The 19,434-nt window shown below is 36.0% G+C and overlaps 1 protein-coding gene across 1 annotated transcript in view; it reads left to right on the top strand.

Annotated features, from left to right (window-relative positions):
• Positions 1-6,737, top strand: part of LOC102893835 (coiled-coil domain-containing protein 170-like) — a 29,062-nt gene extending 22,325 nt beyond the window's left edge. The window contains exons 6-9 of the mRNA XM_025049098.1: positions 5-166; positions 3,234-3,461; positions 4,276-4,494; positions 6,555-6,737. Coding sequence (XP_024904866.1) covers positions 5-166; positions 3,234-3,461; positions 4,276-4,494; positions 6,555-6,713 — 768 coding nt within the window. The 3' untranslated portion in view covers positions 6,714-6,737. The remainder of the gene's footprint in view (positions 1-4; positions 167-3,233; positions 3,462-4,275; positions 4,495-6,554) is intronic.
• Positions 6,738-19,434: the final 12,697 nt, after the last annotated feature.

Here is a 19,434-nt window from a genome sequence, read left to right as displayed (position 1 = left end):
TAAGCAACTAGAGCAGCTGCATCATCACCATGAAGAAGCTGCTGCTCAAGAATCATACCAAACTGAAGAAAAATATAGGGAACAAAGAAGACCCTTGAAACGTCTAGAAGGAAAAATTGCTATTAATGACTTTGTTCAAGGGAGATTAGATTCAGACAGGAATAAAGTAAGAATTTCCTGAAGTGTAAGGCATTTCTTTGACAAAGAAATATGAAAAGATCGTATTTTATTATCTACTTTTTAAAGCTGTTAATACTATTTATACTTATTATTGGAGAAGGGAGGAAAATATGCTACAAATCCGTAAACCTTATAATTTTATCAAAAAGCCTCTCCTTACTCCCTCTCTCCCATTTCTCATTGTACACATACTTAATATGTATCATGAGGGCATTTATTAATATATTTCTTAATGTACTTTTAAAATAGCATAAGAGGAATAGGAGCTCAAAGGATTGGCTCTCTAAAGGTGGAATTTCAGGCACTGTGTCAGCTAGATGTGGTGGGTATTGGGAAGGGGCCTATGGTGATATTTCTCAATAATTACTATATAGATTCTTACCTTCTGCTTCTCTGAGTCTATTAGGAAAAAGTCAATTAAAAGTGGGAATAGAGATAGGTAGGATGCAATATAATTTATTTTCAGGAGATTTTTATTCTGAGGTAGATATTTATTTCACTACTTCTTCACAGAATTTCTTGTTATACTCATATGTATACTATTTCTATAGTTGCTGTGGCCCAAAGTGTAATCTCACTCACTCACTCACCACTCATTCATTTAGTCTCTCATTCATTCATTCATTTATTCATCCAATATGTATTGAAAACTCAGTTTAAAAACTTTCAGTACTTAATGAAGTATTAGCAACGTCTTCCACAGAGCCCAAAGACGAATCTAGCTTCTACCCCTGCTCTTGAATATGTGAATGATGATGATATATTTCCATGCAAATTTTTTAAAAATTCTATATTAAAATTTAAGAACATACAAATAACATATTCTTTCTACAACCCTTGAAATCATGTTAAAAGGTTTGAAGAAAACAATAATAATATTCCCCAACCCTCTTTCTGCCTATTTCACCTCAGTAACCAATACATATGTATATATCTTCTACAACTATTGCCAAAGTTATGGAAGTATACAAGTACATATATGTGGGTGGTGGTATTTGTACAAAACTGGTACTATACTCTTCTTACTTAGTAAAAAAATAAGTACCTCATGGTCCTTCCTTAAATGAAAAGATATAGATTTAACTTATTCCTTTAAAAGCTGCATAGTATTCTATAGTATATATATGACTTCTTTATTTGACCAATTCCCTACTGATGGAATATCAATTTTTTTCCACTTTTTTTATGCCACTACAAATAATACTACAATAAATATGTTTATACATACATCTTTCCACACTGGTGCTTTCTCCTCCCATAGGATCGAGTTCTAAATGTGGAATTACAGTATCACAGTATATGATTATTTAAAATTTTAATAGCTATTGCCAGAATACCACCTTCTAAAAGCAGAAGAAATTCACCTTCCAAACAGCAATATATGAGTGCCTGTTTCCTCTTCACATCCTAGCCAGCATTGTATGTGATCATTATTTTAGAGTATGTGTGTGGGGTGCTGAGGTGGGGAGGGAGATGGGTTAAAATGGGTTAAAGTTTTTTTTTTTTTACATTTACCTGACTACTAGTAAGGTTGAGCTTTTTTTTTTTTTTCTTTTTTTAAATACTGTTAACCATTAGATTCCTTTGCCTACCCACTACTCACAATTTGGACCTAAGATGCAGAAAGTTGAATTAATTAAACTCCACATATAATCAGAACATATTCTTTTTGGCCATGGAAGTTCCCTCTCATTTATTCCGTTTTAGCCTCTTTCCCATCCCCTCCTTCAAAGGAAATCAATCTAATGTATTTAATGTGTATCTTTTTGTTTATATATGTTCTTTTAAGTGTGATTTTTGTGCATACATTTTAAATTTGCCTAAATGGTATTGTGTTTAAAATATTCTATTACTCAGCATTATATATATATATATTTTTAAAGTTATTGGGGTAACATTGGTTAATAACATTATATAACTTTCAGGTGTACAATATTATAATTTGACATCTGTATATTCTATTGTGTGCTCACCACCCAAAGTCTCGTTTCCTTCTGTTAGCGTATACTTGACCCCTTTTACCATCTTTGCCCTCTCTCTACCTGCTTTACATTCTGGTAACCACCATTCTCTTGTCTGTATCTATGAGTTTGTTTTTATTTGTTTTGTTTGTTACTTTTTGTTTTATTTTCTACATATCAGCATTATATTTTTAAGATCCACTTAATATTGCTATTTGTTTATCTAGTTCATGGCTTCTGTCTACTGCATGGAGTTTTACAGTGTACATACCTGACATGGTTTGCCTGTCCACTCCTCTAGCACTGAAAATCCCAGTTACCTCATCTTTCCGCCACCACAAACAACATTGCTAGGAGCAAGCCTGTACGAGTCCCCTTGTGGACCTGTGAGAGAATTTCTTAGGGATGTTTACTCCAGATAGGAATTGGTGGCTTATTGAATATGCACACTGATTTTTTTCTGGTAGTAACTTTATAAAGTACAGAAGAATAGAAAGAATACAATTAAAATCACCAGTAATTTTACCACTTTGAGATAACCCCTGTTAACATATAGGTATATTTCTGATTTTTTTCCATGCACATTTTTATATAGTTGAGATAGGTAGTTTTTCTTCATGCTTCTTTAATTTAACTATATCATTTTTTCTTAGTAAAAATTTTTGAAAACTTTATTTCTAGGGAATGTATAATATAATATGAACTTTAATTATTTAACATTTACATTTTTATTTTTTCATGTTATGAATAATATAAAGAATATCTTGGTGCATGAATCTTTATATAAATATTTGTTTATTTCCTTATAATCGATTTCTAGAAAAGTTGAACTAATCTATGCTACCACCTGGTGTTAATAAAATTATCTACTTAATTGTATCCTTGTTAGCATTAAGCCATCACTTTTATTTATTGTCATATTTTATTTTCTGAAGTATTTTAATGATGCATATTTATGGTGAAAAAATATTTTACTTATGTAAGTATTGTTAGGTCTGCAATTTATCAGACTAGAGTAGATCTGCTATGCTAGTGTAGAACTCCATCTTAAAACACAGCTTCTTTATTTCGACACTGTTGATTTCTTCGAAGGAAAACTCCAAGACTGAGAATTCCCAGATCGAAGAGCACAGCAAGATGGTCAAAAAGCTAGAGAAAGACAACAAGCAACAAACATTATTGAAGATTAAGCAGAATTTGCAGATTGCTACAACTCAGAGATTAGAGGAGGAAATTCAGAAACTTCAGAAACAGCTTAGTGATTTGAAATTGTCAAATAAAAATATGAAAATTCAACTGACAAGAGTAAATGTCCTTAAAGTAAGTAAAGGCTTTCAAAAATTCACTTAAGCTTTTTTTTGGCCTGTTACAATTTTTTTTTTTTTTTTTTTTAGCCTGTTACTATTTTAGCTGCATGTTTCTCATTGAACTTTAGAAAATTGACATTAAAATTATTTTACACACATATAAAAAATATATAATATTAAAGCATATATAACAATAAAGTTTGATGCCTGTAAATCTACCACTAATCTTAAAAAAAAGACTTATCAATCCTGTGGAAGCCCCCATGTATTCCCCTCTCTATTCCTCAAAGGTAACTTCTAGATCCCTCGCTTTTTCTTTTAGTCTTTTGTCTGTCTTATTGGGGTAATAGTTAAGTTTTAGTTATTTTTGGGGGCTTCTCTTTGGATCTTCTCTATTTCAAGCTTCAGTTGTAGTATTTCAAACATACATTTTATGTCTTAAAGCACAGGTACAGTAAATACTTATTGATCAACTTTTTTTTTTTGCCAGTTTATCAGCAATATTCTTAATTCAGAGCCAGTTATTTTCTCTTTCTTTATTTAATAAGCACAGACAGTAAGACATTTGAGGAACACTACTTGTTAAACCTCTTTAAACACCAAGGGCCTAGTTTATAAGAGTGTTCAGTTACTGTTATTGATGAGTATCATGGTGTAGAAATGTCCTCTTAATTCATAAATCATGGACTTTTCTTTCTTTTTCATGTATCTACCTCTTTAAAAGAATAGAAGCATGAGTTATCATGCATTATGCCTGCCTATTATTTAGAAGAGATCTAATCATAGTCATCTTCCTTTCTCCCAACGTTAACCTTATACCCTGACAGGAGAAAACCATTCAGAAGCTCAGGCAATCTTTTACAAAAGTAGAAGCAATGAAAGAGAAGGCAGCTCCAAAAACAGATAACTGGAAAACTACATTAAACTCAGCCAAGCAAGAGGCAAGATGGGACAAAGACAAGGTCCGTCAGATGTTAGACACTGTCACTCCTGAGCCCTGCACAACAAAGAGCACACTTGAAGAAGTATCAGGACGACAACAAGAGGTTGTTATTATTATTATTATTATTTTATCACCATTATTATAGTAGGATTCTTTAATTTGAAGTGATGAACACCCACCTCAACTTAGACGCCACCAAAAAGGGAATTTATTGGCTTATAGAATCAAAACAACCAGTGCTCTGGGAGGGCAGAGATACACCTGGGCCCCAGGATGAGCACCTGGAAACTTATAAGGTCTTTCTTACCATCTCTTCTTAGCATCTCTCTCTGTGTTAGCTTGTCTATCTGATTGACAGCCACAGAGTTTTATAGTTTCTGTGACGAGAGAATCTCAAGAAAGGGTCTTTGTAAGACCAGCTTAGGTCAAATGCCTATGGCGAGGGATACATGATTATCTTAGGTTTGTCTACACATCCATTGACTAACCAAAGACAAGAAGGGTAGGGATTTGAGAGAATGGAAGTTCAGGAGAAACCATGTGTTTTGGGCTGGGTCATTCTAGGACAACAGGTAGGGCTTCTAAACTGGCTTAGATTTTCACTATATTTATTTAAAAAGCAGCTATTTTAAGAGAATTCTTAAAAGCCTGATAATTTGGGGATATTGTGGGATTATATGTCACACCACCATATAGTAGTTGCTTAAGAAATATGTAACTTTAACCAACTACTTTAAGAGAATCTTAAAACATAAAGCCATGATGTTATCATTTTTTTCTTTAACTTCTGCATATTCACTTTGATTGTTTTTATTCTTCTCCTCAGTATCCCTTATTATAGTTTCAGTCAGACCTCTTCTCTTTGAGGCACTCTGTAGTTTACAATTTATTTCTGAGATGATTTTGTCTTATTCTTGCTTGAGTTCAATCATCACATCTTTATTCATGAGGCATCTTGTACATCTTTTTTTGTCCATTTCTATTCTGAATTATTATATTTAGAAAGGTGGGTTCCCCCCCCCCAATGTCTGCAAATCTTTGTTTGATTAATATTTAATTCATTCAGGTGTCATTTCAAACATGTTTCCCCTGCTTTATGGCTGTCTTTTGGGGGAAGTATTTTCATCACCTGAACAATTTGGGCAATACTGCCTATTTTCTTAAGTAATTTTGTATGGATATTATTTGCCCCTTATCTATTCACTTTAAAATCACTTTAATTGCCCTGCCCTCTCAATTTCAGGTGTTTCTACTTTAGTTAGGGGGCAGGGTTTACTTACTGTGTTTCTTAACTCAATACCACCCTCTTCTGTTGGCAGCGAGTGGTTTCTAAAATGTTAGATCAAGCCTTTTATTTTGGGGGTGTGGGCTTATGTGATGTCTGATTCTTCAATACTCTCTTGTACATACAAATCCTTTCATTTCCATTGTTTGCTTTTTTTCTTTTCCTTTATCACCAAGCCTCCAAGGAACACCTCACCCTTCTTCCAAGAACTTCCCTCTCCCCTCGGAAATCTTTTCCTTAAAACTGCCATTTCTGGTCTCATGGACTGCCAGGCCCCTTTCTTTTCCTTCACCACTTGCCAGTGTTCTGATCCACCAGGTCTCAGTATTTCCCCATTTAGCATGTTCTTAGTATTTCCCCATTTAGCATTTCTGGGACACCTGTGGAAAACAGCTGCATCCTCCAGTGTGGGCTCTGGAGCTGCTTCTGCTTGTTTAGGATATTTATTTCCCTACTTATATGCAAACTGAAGTCTATAGTATTCTCTAGTTACGCTTTCTGCATGATTTATGAATGTTTTTACCTGCTTTCCTTGTTGATTGCTATAGTTTTTAAAGGATGGGTGGAGAGAGATGTATTTAAGGACTACTAACAGGAAATCAGAAGTTCAAAAAGTAATTACCTTATAGATGAAAAACAAGCAGCAATAAAATTAGATTTAGTCTATAATAGTCTAAAAATAAGAAAAAAAATCTCAAAATGAAAAGAAAATTTTAAATAAAAACCATTTTTCTAGCTTAAAAATGCTATTTGAATATAGGATGTTACATTTTATAAAGAAATGTTTAGTAAGACTAACTTCTTAATACCAGTTTTATTATACAAAATAAGGTAACAAAAACTAATGACATCTTGATTTTTGTGGTGGTTCTTTGTAGCATGTCGACTTTCGAGAAACTGTATTGAATATGTTGGGATTTAACATGAAAACAGCAGACAAGGAAATTATCACTCACCTAAGGCTTATTATCCAAGATTATGAAGCATCTAACAAATCCAAGATTGCTTCTGATTGTGAGACTAGACAGGATAATTAATTTTAAAAGTTCTGCCTTCTTATTGCTGCCAACAAGAATTCTGTAGATACGGACATTTCCTCCAGCATCTTGAGTATGGCTACATTATGAATAAAATACATTGGAAAATTTTTACTTGAATCTGTTCTTTCCTTTGGTGTTTGGCAGTTACTTTTCTTTTTCATAATCTTGTTTTATAGACTTATTTATGGTCTAGTCTGGATTGGTACTTGTAATATATAATATCAAATTATATTTATTATTAACTGTAATTTAAGCAGGATATTAATCAGAACTTGTGTTGAAATATTTATATCAATATTTAACAGCCTGTTTCTAGAATGAACAACTTATTGTGTATACCCCCTTCCAAATCCAGGTAAAGTTCTATTCCACGATTTGAATCTATCTTATCTCTTTGATTAACTGGGAGTGTGAAAATCAAATATGAAATGGTAGGACAGTCATTAAGAATTCTTTAAAATGTGTAAAAGACTATATTGTGTTTTTCATTTTCTTAGTATCTAATAATGTCTGCACAGGCCAGTGGAAATTCAGTGCCTGTTGTGGTGATTTAAAAGGGTCTTCTGTGGGGCTTCGTTTCAGAGGGATCTTCAGGGTGGAAGGAGCCTTGTTATAGTGGACCTTACAGAAGCGCTTTTGAAGAAAATGATTATCTTGAGTACTCATTCAAGGAAAAAATAAGAATCACTCACTCTCTAAACGATTATACAGCCATGTTTTTCAAACTGGCGCCAAGGCACTCTGGTGTTTTGCAGGAATCTTAGCATGTCATGGAGTAGTTCAAATTTTAAAGGAAAACAGTGTACTTGACATTTGTCAGGAAAATACTCCAATTAGCTCCAAGTAGTTTATAGTTTCAATATCGGATCACTCTTCTTCCTTTTGATGACATATCTTTGTGATAGAAACTGCCCAGGGCTTCTCAGGACATGTAAATTTGTTGCCAAGTGGGGCCCAGCAGTTGGTGGTATCACTACCAAAGAATCCCAGGATCCCTAGGTGCTATGTAAAAAGTTCACTTACCGTTCCTCTCAAGAATATTCCTGAACTGGCAAAAGAGAGAAGGTAGGGACACCCTACCGAGAGCCTCTACCTGTAGCTCGACCCACTCAAGCTGTAAGAACCACTTTCTTGTTCAGGATTCCTCCAAGGTTGGCTGCCTGCTGCATTCTCAGCACAAGGAGCTGAAGGACTGCACTATTCCATGAGCCAAGTAGGTTGTCCCCGCTTTTCCAAAGCTCCTCTTCTCTGAGGAACATAGTCATTGTAATAACTATGGTGTCATATGAGTACTAGATGTATCGGGGTGATCACTTTGTAAGTTATATAAAGGTCTAATCACTATGTTGTACACCTGAAACTAATATAATATTGTATGTCAAATGTAATGGAAAAAATAAAAAAAAATTATTAAAGAGAAAAAAGATGCCTCAGAATCACTTAATGAACTTAAATTTTCTGGGTCTATCCAGAGATTATAGTTCAGTTAGTGTGATGTGGGAATGACGTATGGATATTTTTACAAAGCTCTCTAAGTGTATAAATTGATAAAAGTACTTTGGAAAACAGTTTGGCAGTGTGTTAGTTTCCTGTTGCTTTTGTAACCAATTATCACAAACTTTGTGGCTGAAACAATAAATATTTCTATATTTTGGAGGTCTTACCAGGTGTTGGCAGGGCTATATGTTCCTTCTGGAGAGGGGAGAATCCATTTCCTTGACATTTCCAACTTCTAGAAGATACCCACATGAATGCTTGACTCATTGCCTTTTTCTTCCATCTTAAAAGCCAAGGCCATCAGGCCTGCCTGGTTTTCCTCAGGCTACCATTTCTCTGGTTCTCCTTGTGCCTCCCACTTCCTCTTTTAAGGACCCTTGTGAGTATAGTAGGGCCACCTGGACAATCCAGAATAATCTCCTTTTCTTAAGGTCAGCTGATTAGCAACTTTAATTCTTTTGCCATGTAATCTAATATGTTCACAGGTTCCAGGGATCAGGACACAGACATTTCTGAGGAGCCATTATTCTGCCTACCACAGTTCATGTCTATTAAAATTGAACAAATGCATGCCTCATGAATCTGCAATTCCACTCCTTGAAATGGCGAAAGATCTGGCAGATAAACCTAACAAAATGTGTATATATATTCTACTAAAAGACATACAGTTATTCACAGCAGCATTGTTCACAATCACCCCAAACTGGAAACTACCCAAGTAACCAAAAGTATGACAACCACATCCACTAGTTAAGTATTCACATCTCCTACAGGTTTGGAACAGGGAGAAGTCAACTAAAATGCTGGATTTTCTCGGGGGTCAAACCATAAAGTGATTCTAGGTCCACGACTGGGGAGATGGCAAATAGAGAGCATGAGTTTGAGGAGAAATAAATTTGGGGGGTCACCATTTAGTATATGAGACTAATAACGGTGAAAAAAAAGCAAGCTGTCAAGAGACCTTAGTTCTTGTTGAATATCGATCATTAAGCAGCCTTTTAACCTTTGGTCGAATCCTGGGTTGAACACGAAATTTAACTCAAAATTAGAGAGGAAAATGTAGTCTGGTATTCTGGCTTCTGACTCTGGGGTCCCTAGCACCACCAACTACCCTGGCACAAACATTTTCGGGTCAGATTAATGGGAACTTTTTGTCTGCCACCGGACAGGAGCCAGCAGGCACACCACCTGGCATTTCCTACCCAGGGACCGTTTTCTCAGCTGCAAGGCGCCTGTCTTCAGGAGTGAAAGGCTGAGGTCAGCCTCCTTCCTCCCCCACTACTCCACTCAGCCCTTCGCCTACGGGTGCCCCCTTCGGCAAGAGAGGGACCATTAAGATAATGACAAGTGCAGCTGCTTATAGAAGACGACCTTCCAGTACAGAACTCCCATTCAAGATTTGACTGTGGAAGCAGCGAAACTGGAGACAACATTCTTTCTATAGCCGCAGGGTACAGCCTAGCCCACGTGCTTACGACCGTTCCGCGAGTGCACGTACTGCACATGCGCACCCCCGCGTAACTGCGCCTGCGCGGCCGTGCGCAGGCGGCGAAGGGGCAGGCTCCCAAGTGGGGCGTCGCTACGCGACTTTACAGGCAAAAGAGGGCGGAGCTGACGGGGCGTAGCTTGATGATGACCCGCGGTAATGATTGGCTGTTGGAAAAAGCCGTTTCAGATAGCGCCTTCGTGTGGGGCGGGTAAACCGCTGAAGAGAGGGGTCGGGCCTTGAGTCCAGACTGTCCAGGGCGGAGGTGGAGGGGCGGTCTCGCGGGAGAATAGTTGCGCGGGAACAGGAGCGGGGTTCCTTTCTGGGACCCACCCGGGTCATGGGAGACAAGTTGTCAGGAGTTTGAGGTTGCAGAGCTTCCCCGGGGGAATTCTGGCGGGGCTCTTGTGCGGGTAGCTCAGTGCGGCGCCGGGCTGGCCTGCGGGATTTAAGCCAGTGAAGTGGCGGCGGCTTCTGGTGTTCTTACCCACCTGCGACGTTAGACTGGTGGCGGGGCCGCAGTGCTGAGTACGAGGGTCTGGATAGCACCCGTAACTTTTAAAATCTTCACAGGTGACTGATGCTGGGCCAAGGTGGAAGCCCAGCCCGCTGTTTTAGTCTGCGCCGCGCTGGAGCGCCTGTGTCCGGGGTATCCCTGGGATTGGCCAGGACAGAGAAGGTCGTCAACTTTGCAAGACTAGGTTTTGTCAGGTTCCCACGCAGATCTGGGATTGAAGAACTGACGCGGGCCTAACGTAAATTAAATGCCAAGTGACCAACAAGAGCAGACACGGCCTTCACATAGGCGCCCACTCTAGAGAATAAATGAGATTGAGAGTTTGCTTGGGAAGCGGGACGGGAGGCCCAGTGCAGCTGGGATGTTTGTGAGGACTGGTTCTGCAAGCGTCTGAGCGGATGAGTTTGCTTTCTCTGTTGGAGAAACCTGACTGCGTTCTTACTGCACTCAGAATACCAGCAGTCATATCAATATAGTTTTAAGATATTCAGGGCCCTTTGAACTTGACCAAATATCTGGGTTCCTTTTATAAATCATTTCTTAGGGGGTCTGGTTGATGACAGTCATATATTGAACTTGATTCATTAGCAGTATTATTGAGATACAATTTACATACTATAAAATTCACCCATTTTAAGTTTACAATTCATGACATTTAGTATATTTACACAGTTATGCAACCATCACCGTAATGGAATTGGAGGCTCTTTGGAGATTTTTTTTTTTCCCTGGGAATTGGCTTTACCATTCTCTAAGTTTATGCAAGTAGATATTTCCGAAACACAGCAACATAAGCACCTCTGAAAATGTACACTCAAAATGCATACCCGAGAAGGTGAAATTAAGAGAAATGAAGCAAAATTTCCTTAGAAGTTGCAGGTGGTGAAATTTGTCATATAACGCCAAATAGATATTGACTATTTAAATTGTCTTGTTTTCTGAGGAATATGATATAAGCCCTATTTTATAGATGAATAACTCGACTTTGAAGGATAAGTTGCCTAAAGCTGTATAACTGTGCCTGAGCTATGACACAACCCTGGATCCTTTATCTCTAAATTTATTGCCTTAGCCACCTCAATAGCTTGGTTTTCAATTATATCTTTGTATGACATGTACAATTCATTCATTGAGCAAATAATTGTTGAGTGGCCACTATGCTAATAACAACAAAAAACATTACTCTAGGTGCTGGAGACACTAGTGATCCAGCAAAGTTCCTACCCTCGGCTAATATGAATAGATGATAAAGCAATATACACTTTAATTTTAGATATTGAGATGCACTGTTTTGTTTTGTTTTTTTTAATAGGCAAACTAAGGATAGGGAATGATGGTGGGAGGCAGGATCTGACTTAAGCAGAAATATCAATTAAGAGGATGTTAGGGTGTGAAAGAAAAAGCAAGGATTTGGTTTGAGGAACTGGAAAGCTGGCATTGTCATTTACCAATTTGAAATAAGGTAACATCATGGAAGGACCAGGTTTTGGGGGCAAGATCACTCAGCTTGTTAGATGTTTTTAGATGCCTCTTAGACATCCAAGTGGAGATATGGTATTTAAGTCCATGAGATTGGAGGTGATCCAGCCAAGGGAAGGGGTGTAGATAGATAGAGGACCAAGGACTGATCCCTAGGACATTTCAATGTTTAGAATTCAAAATGAGAAGGAAACAGGAAGGAAGATTGAAAAGGAGAGTCCAGTGTGTTATGAGGAAAGCATAACACACTGGACTCTCCAGGAGAGCATGCAGCCTTAGAAGACAATTGAAGAAAGTATTTTGTGGAAGAAGGGGTAACCAACTATTTTAGATGTTAAAGATTGGTCAAATAAAATGAAAGCGGAAGAGGGCCTACTTGTAAGAGAACAGAAGTATTTAAAATCTTTTGATAAAAATGTTTTATTGGTAGTTACTACAGAAACAGTCTTTTCTCCTTTCTGAGTACATTTTTACAAACTTTTTGAAGGACAGTTTGGTGTTATCTAAAATTTAAATGTGTGCTTCCTTTGACCAACTAATATCACTTGTGGGAGTTTATCCTACAGAAATATTTATACATGTACACAAAGATATAAATGTAAAGGTGTTTATCACAGCATTGTTTACAATCAACAGAAGTACAAATTTTCATCAAGGTGGATGTCATTGTTAAAGGAAAGATAAAATGTGTCCCCCTAAAATTCATATGTTGAAGCCTTAACCCCCAATGTGATAGTATTTGGAAGTGAGGCTTTTGGAGTAAGATTCCTACACTAATTCTGATGTGTAAGTTTTTTCCTTACACTAAGCAATTCTTGAACATGAGCTGGGTATCCAGTGGTTCAACTCAATTCTGACACTGTGTACCTAGAGATAACATCAGATTCCATAGGTTAAGGGCTCAGCCCTACAAGACTGCCCCCACTTTAGATCCAATCACCAATCCAGGTTGTTACCTGTGCTTCTGACTGGATATACCTTAGAGGTTCCTATGTCCCCCTTCTTGGGTTAATTTGCTAAAGTCTCTCACAGAACTCAGGAAAACAGTTTACTCACTAGATTATGGTTTATCGTAAAGGATATTAAAGGCTATGAGTCAACAGGCAGAAGATTCTGTCCCCATGGCCAGTGGAGTTTGAGGCCCAGCATGATGGTGGAGACGAGTGAGTTCTGGTTTGCCAACCCGGAATCTCTCTGACTCATCCTTTTGAGTTTTTATGGCGGCTACAATACAAAGGAATTTAATCATTGCCCATTGATTATTAATTCAATCTCCTATCCCTACTGTCTCTCTGGAGGTCGGGGATGGGACTGAAAGTTCCAGTCCACTAATCACATGTTTAGTTCTCCTGGCAACCAGCTCCCATCTCTTTATGTGGTACAAAAGTCACCTTTATTGCTCTCATTACTTAGGACATTCCAAGAGTTTTTGTGCCAGAAACCTGACTGAGAAGACCAATATCATAGAGAGGTAATTAGGCTTTGATGAAGTTCATGAGGGTGGGATCTTTATGATAAGATTAGTGCCCTGCAAGAAAAGGAAGAGAGACCTAAGCTCTTGTCTTTCTGCCATGTGAGGACATTGCATGTGAGTTAGTGTTCACCAGGAACCAAATCAACTAGTACCTTGATCTTGGACTTACCAGCCTCCAGAACTGTAAGAAATAAATGTTTGTTGTTTAAACCACCCAATCTATGATATTTTGTTATAGCAGCTTTAGCTGACTAAAGATAGTTTTGTCAAATAATTAAGTCAGGTTATTTAATAGAATGTATAATATGATCTCATTTATCTTAATATATCCATAGGAGGCCTATCTAATCACACTATCAAAAGTTACTCCTTCATTACCTTCCCTGATCACTGTTAATTACCCCATTCCATCTGCAGTACTTATCACCATCTAATAATATTAATTTTTATACTTGTTTACTGTTTTTCTTGTCATAGTAGAACATAAGCTTTATAAGATTTTTGCCTCTCTTGTTTATCTTTGTATCCCCAGTGCCATCATATTTAATTTTTTAAAACATTATTTGGGAAAAAACCCAAACAGTATTCCTGTGGTGGTGTTAAAATAAGACCACAAATTTTTTGATATTCTTTCCTTTGAAGGATGGTGGCTAATTCCCCCTTTCTTGAGTGTGGGCTGAACTCAGTGATTAGATTCTAATGAGTAGAATGTGGTGGAAGTGGAGGAATGTCAATAGGTCATAAAAGACATGATTTCCTCCTTGCTACCTCTCTTGGATCTTTCTTTCAGATAAACTAACTGCCTTGTCATGTGGACAATGAAACAGTACTATGGAGAGGCCCATGTGGCAATAAACTGAGGCCTACTCTCAATAGCCAGGGAGGAACTGAGGCCTCCTGCCAATAATCATGTGAGTAAGCCACCTTGGAAGTATTTTTTTTCATGGTCAAGCATTCAGATGACTACATCTCCAGGTGATGGCTTGACAGCAATGTCGCAGGAAGCTGAATCAGATTACTCAAGTAAGCTACTCGTGGATTTTTGTTAGATGATACATATTTATCGTTTTAAGCCACTGAATTTTGGGGTAATATCTAGGCAGTAATAAATAACTAATATAATTCTTTATAAATATTGCATTTCATTGTTTTAGTTAATAATTATTGCTCTTGTTCCAGAGAAAATCACTAGATTTCTCCCTGCCTTAGTTTTGTCAGATATAAAATAGTTGAATAGTCATTCTCAGCTCTATCTTCACATTAGAATTACCTGTACAGCTTTAAAAGTATGTATGCCTAGGCCCCACCCTGGATCAATTAAGATCAATCAGAACTCAGAGTCAGGCCAAGGCATGTGTATTTTTAAAGTCTCTTTGAGATTCTAATATGCAGGCTGAGTTGAGAACTTCTAGATGATCGTTGAGCTTTCTTCCTATTGATTCTATTAAGACTAATACATAATTAGGACATATTTTCACTGCTGTAAGACCATTTCTCTGTAATTAGAATCCCAGTTTTCCAAATAATATTTCACTTTAGGAATAGAAAATGGAATTCACATTTGTGCTTCTTTTTAGAAGGGGTAAATATTGTACTGAAGAATAAAATTTTGACTTATTTAAAGAATTTCACAGAATTATCCAAAATATCATTTTCATACTTGCTGGAGTTTTTACTTTTGTTGAGATCATTTTCTTAATGCTTTTCCAGTGCTGGATGAAATCCAGTTTTTGTTTTCATTTTATTAATCAGGAAAGTAAACAGCTGCAAATATTATTGGATCATTAAAAAAATTCTCCACTCTACTGTTTTTGGACCTTTATGATGTGCTTACCTAGCAACGATTGCTTCTTATTCTTTTCCTTTTTTTTTCTTCAGCAGCTTCTCTGGTGTGCAGGCATTCTACCACTCTGCAGGCGTTTGTTTTAGAGACCATAAATCTCTTCTTGGATTACCTTGGATTTGGATTTACCTTGGATTTGACTTTTCTCTTGTACCTGGTATGGTAAAAACTTGTGGATTTTGCTTTCCACAAGTTTGTGATGAAACATAGCAACTTCTAATTAGAAGTTTTGATAATTTCTGTGAGTATGTAAAAAATACAAGTAGAGGTCACAGACATATTGAGTGAGTCTTTATATCCATAAACATCATTATCCTTTTCTTTATTTAGATCTTTGATTTCTTTTATACAAGTTTGTTTTTCTCATATAGATCTTGTACATATTTTAATAGATTTATACCTAGGTATTTCACTTTGGTGCTATTTTAAGTGGTATTGTGTTTCTAATTTCAATTTCCAATTACTTATTACTGGATGTAGAAAAGCAATTGATATTTGTATATTAAGCTTGTTTCCTGCAATCTTACTCTAATTACTTATTAATTTCAGCAGTTTTTTTGTGATTCTTTACGATTCTTTACATAGACAATTACATCCTCTGTGAACAGACAGTTTTGTTTCTTCCTTTCCAATTTGTATTCATTTTATTTTCTTGTTTGCTTTATTGAGCTGGCTAGATCTTTCAGCATTGTGCTGAATAAGAATGAGCACAGACATTTTCCAAATCTTAGAGGGAAAGCATTCACTTTTTCACCATTAAATATAATGTTAGACATAGATTTTCTCAAGTTGAGAAAGTTCCCCTATATTCCTGTTTTTCTGAGTTTTTATCATGAGTGAGTGTTGAATTGTTAGATATTTTTCTGTGTCTATTCATAGGTTCATATAATTTTTCTCTCCTCGCCTGTTGATATAGTGGGTTACACTGATTTTTGATTGTTGAAATAGCCTTCATCCCTGGAATTAACCTTGCTTGGTCATGGTGTATAATTATTTTACATATTGATGAATTTGACTTCCTAATATTTTGAAAGATTTTTGTGTATATCATGAGTATATTGGTTTGTAGTTTTTTTTTGTGTTATTTATTTTATTTTTTTTTTAGTAATACTAGCTTCGTAAAATGATTTGGGTCAAATCACTGTGTTATACACAACCTAAAACAATGATATATGCCAGTTATATCTCAATTTTAAAAAGTAGATTAAAAATATGTTAAAAAATGAATTGGGAAGTGTTCCCTCCTTTTCTATTTTTTTTTTTTTTTTTGAAGATATTGTATAGAATTGGTGTTAACTCTTTTTTAACTATTTGATATAATTCTCCAGTGAAGTCACCTGGACCTGGAAGTTTCTTGGGGGTGGGGAGGTGGTTAAATTATAAATTCAGTTCCCTTAATAGTTATAAAGCAATTAAGATTATTGAATGAACTATGGTAGTTTCTGCTTTTCAAAGAATTGATCCCTTTCATCTAAGTTGCCAAGTTTGTATGTGTGGAGTTGTTTGTAATTGCTATTGTCTGAATGGTTGTGTCTCCCTCCCCCCAATTTATATGTTGAAATCCTAGTGCCCAGTGTGATGATATTGGGAGGTTGGGCATTTGGGAGGTGATTAGGTCATAAGGGAAGAGTCTTAATGAATGGGATTAGTACCCTTATGAAAGAGGCTTTAGAGAGATACCTTGCCCCTTTCCACCATGTGAGGACAGTCTGGACTTCCCAAGCTTTCAGAACTGTGAGAAATAAATTTATGTTGCTACCCAGACTGGTATTTTGTTATAGCAACCTGAATGGACCAAGACAGGAATAGTTCCTTATTATGTTTCAGACATGGGCATTTCTGGGCAGCTGACTCCTTCTGTTCCAAGTCTGGGATATATGAGGCATTAAAAAAACCCAGGCAACTAACCACCATGTTTTATTTCAGGTCCCAATGTCCCTAGTTGGTCCGCTTTCTTCTTTTCACCTTTCAGAGTCTTCTTATGTTTGCTTTGTGTACAATGTCTAGAGTTTTTAGTTGTACTTAGCAGATGGAATAGGGAAAAGTATATCTACTCTGTTTTCCTAGAAGTGCAAATTCTCATTTTCAGTTTTTGATGTTATTGTGTGGCTTATGTCTTGCTAGAGTATTGTGGCCAAATCATTTTTTGACAAGATAAATTATCACTATTACTATGAAATCATTTTGTCCATTTGGTAAATCTTAATCACATGCAGTGGTATGAGATGCTTGGTAAATACAACTTCTAAATATGTAGAAATGTTTTAAATATTGACTTCGAGCAGACTACTTCTATAATAGCAAAAGATTTGCGCTAATTTCATTTGTGAGTAGATACTTGCACACAAAAGTTTACTTGACAAATAAAATATGGTAGTTTAATTCTCCAAAGGCAGTTTTACAGACCGACTTTGGTGTAATTATAAATGCTTCAACCCTGTGTTTGATTTCACAGACAAATGAATAAGTAGAAAAGAAACATTGTAAGCAAGGAGTATAAATGTACATTTAAATAATGAGTTTAATAATTAAATTATGCCTTCAACTCTTTCTGACAAGAATGTCATCCATTTCTCATAGATAAATTGACTGGTCCAGTAATCTGAAATAAATGATCTGAGATTGTGAGTTTACATTTTTAAAATCTTTTCAATTTAGTCAGAGGGAGTGACCATATCATATGCACACTTCTATGGAATAAATGTGGCTATTCTGACCAAGTAAAAGTCCATGTTCTATTTTTTCCTAATAATCGCCACCTCTGTGTTCACATAGCTTTATAGCAGTGTTTTTATAAACAACGTATCGTCCTATAATTAGAATTGGCTTATGTTTAACAGCACAGGTGTGAGACTTCTTGAAGTCTCCGGTGTTAATCATCATTGATAGTATCATTGTGCAATAGCTAGTAGAGAATATAGAAACTAGGAGAAAAATATAGGCTCTTAAAGTGTAAGGCAAAATCATTTACTAGCTGAGAATTAAATGGGAGGTTTTGAAATGTCAAGAGGCCTAAATATGAATTTAAGTTAGAATTTTTAAAGTAATATGTTCTCTTATTGCATTTTAATCTAATTTTATTTAGTATCCCTTAACACATTCTAACCCAATAGTGCTCCATAATTATTTAAAAATCAATCCCTAAGTCAATATCCTTTCTCTATAATTTTAGCATCCTCCATTCTCCTAAGCATAGCTGCAGGTTGAAATGATTTTGGAGAACTGTGAGCAAAGATCTAATACAAAAAATGGCCTCATTTTACAGGGAAGGGTGTACTAGGTAATTGGCAGAGAATGACCAGGAACATGGACCTAGGAGTAGATTAGAAGATTGAATTGTTAAGTATTTTGAATGCACTGTAAATGAGATTTTGAAATCAACATGTCATTTTTGTCGCATCTATTAAGGAACTTTAAGGATAGAGGCAGGATGAAAAAATGTAATACTGCTTTGGTTAGCCCTGCAAAGTGTTGTATGTTAAAATTCCCAAGAATCTCTTGAAAAAGGCAAACTGCATTTAATTTTGCCTTTAGAATAGGGTGTTTATAATTTTATATGAAATAATTTTATATCAAATCCTACTATTACAGTACATATGATGCTAATTTTCATCTAGGAATATCTTTCTTTTTATTGTTGTTTTGGGGTTTCAGTGGGTTTTCCATGACAGCTTTTGGCTGATGCATACTTAGTGAAGTTACTGCATTCAGTATTATGCTGAATTATTTATTTCACTGCATTCAAATGCAGGAATTCTAGGCAGCCCTGACTAGATCTCAAAGAATTGGTATTCTAAGTGTAGCAGATACTTTTGATTACTTACTCACAGCATTTTCATTTTCTTTGCTGGTAGAGTCCCATAATTGTTAGGATTCTACTCTTTCTTTGCAGTAGTGTGCTCAGAGAGAGATAAATCTCTCACTCCATAAGAACACAAAAGAAAAGGGAAAAAAACCCCAAAGAACTCTTGGGGCAAATATAAAACAATTAGCAAGATGGCAAATTAAACTCAACCACATCAATTGTCACATTAAATGTAAATTGTTTAAATACCCTAATTTAGAACAGAGATTGTCAGATTGTGTAAAAATGTTGCCTATAAGAAACCCACTTTAAATATAAAGGGACAAATAGATTAGAGTAAAAAGATGGAAAATGATACATTAATACTGATCAAAAGAAAGCTGGTGTATATACACTGACATCAGACAAAGCAAATTTCAGTGCAAAAAAATATTACCAGGGACTAATAAGGCCATTTCATATTGATGAATGAGCCAATTTGTCAAGAATATATAACAATCCTTAATGATTAAATACCAAAGAACAGCTCTGAAATACACAAGAATGAATAGAACTGTTAGGATTAATAGAAAAATTCATTAAAATACTTGGAGATTTCAATACCTTTCCCTCTATAA

Source organism: Pteropus alecto, unplaced genomic scaffold (assembly GCF_000325575.1).
Source record: "Pteropus alecto unplaced genomic scaffold, ASM32557v1 scaffold276, whole genome shotgun sequence".
Taxonomy (NCBI): domain Eukaryota; kingdom Metazoa; phylum Chordata; class Mammalia; order Chiroptera; family Pteropodidae; genus Pteropus; species Pteropus alecto.
The sequence above is the reverse complement of the archived record's forward strand: the minus strand, read 5'-3'. Positions and strand labels throughout refer to the sequence as shown.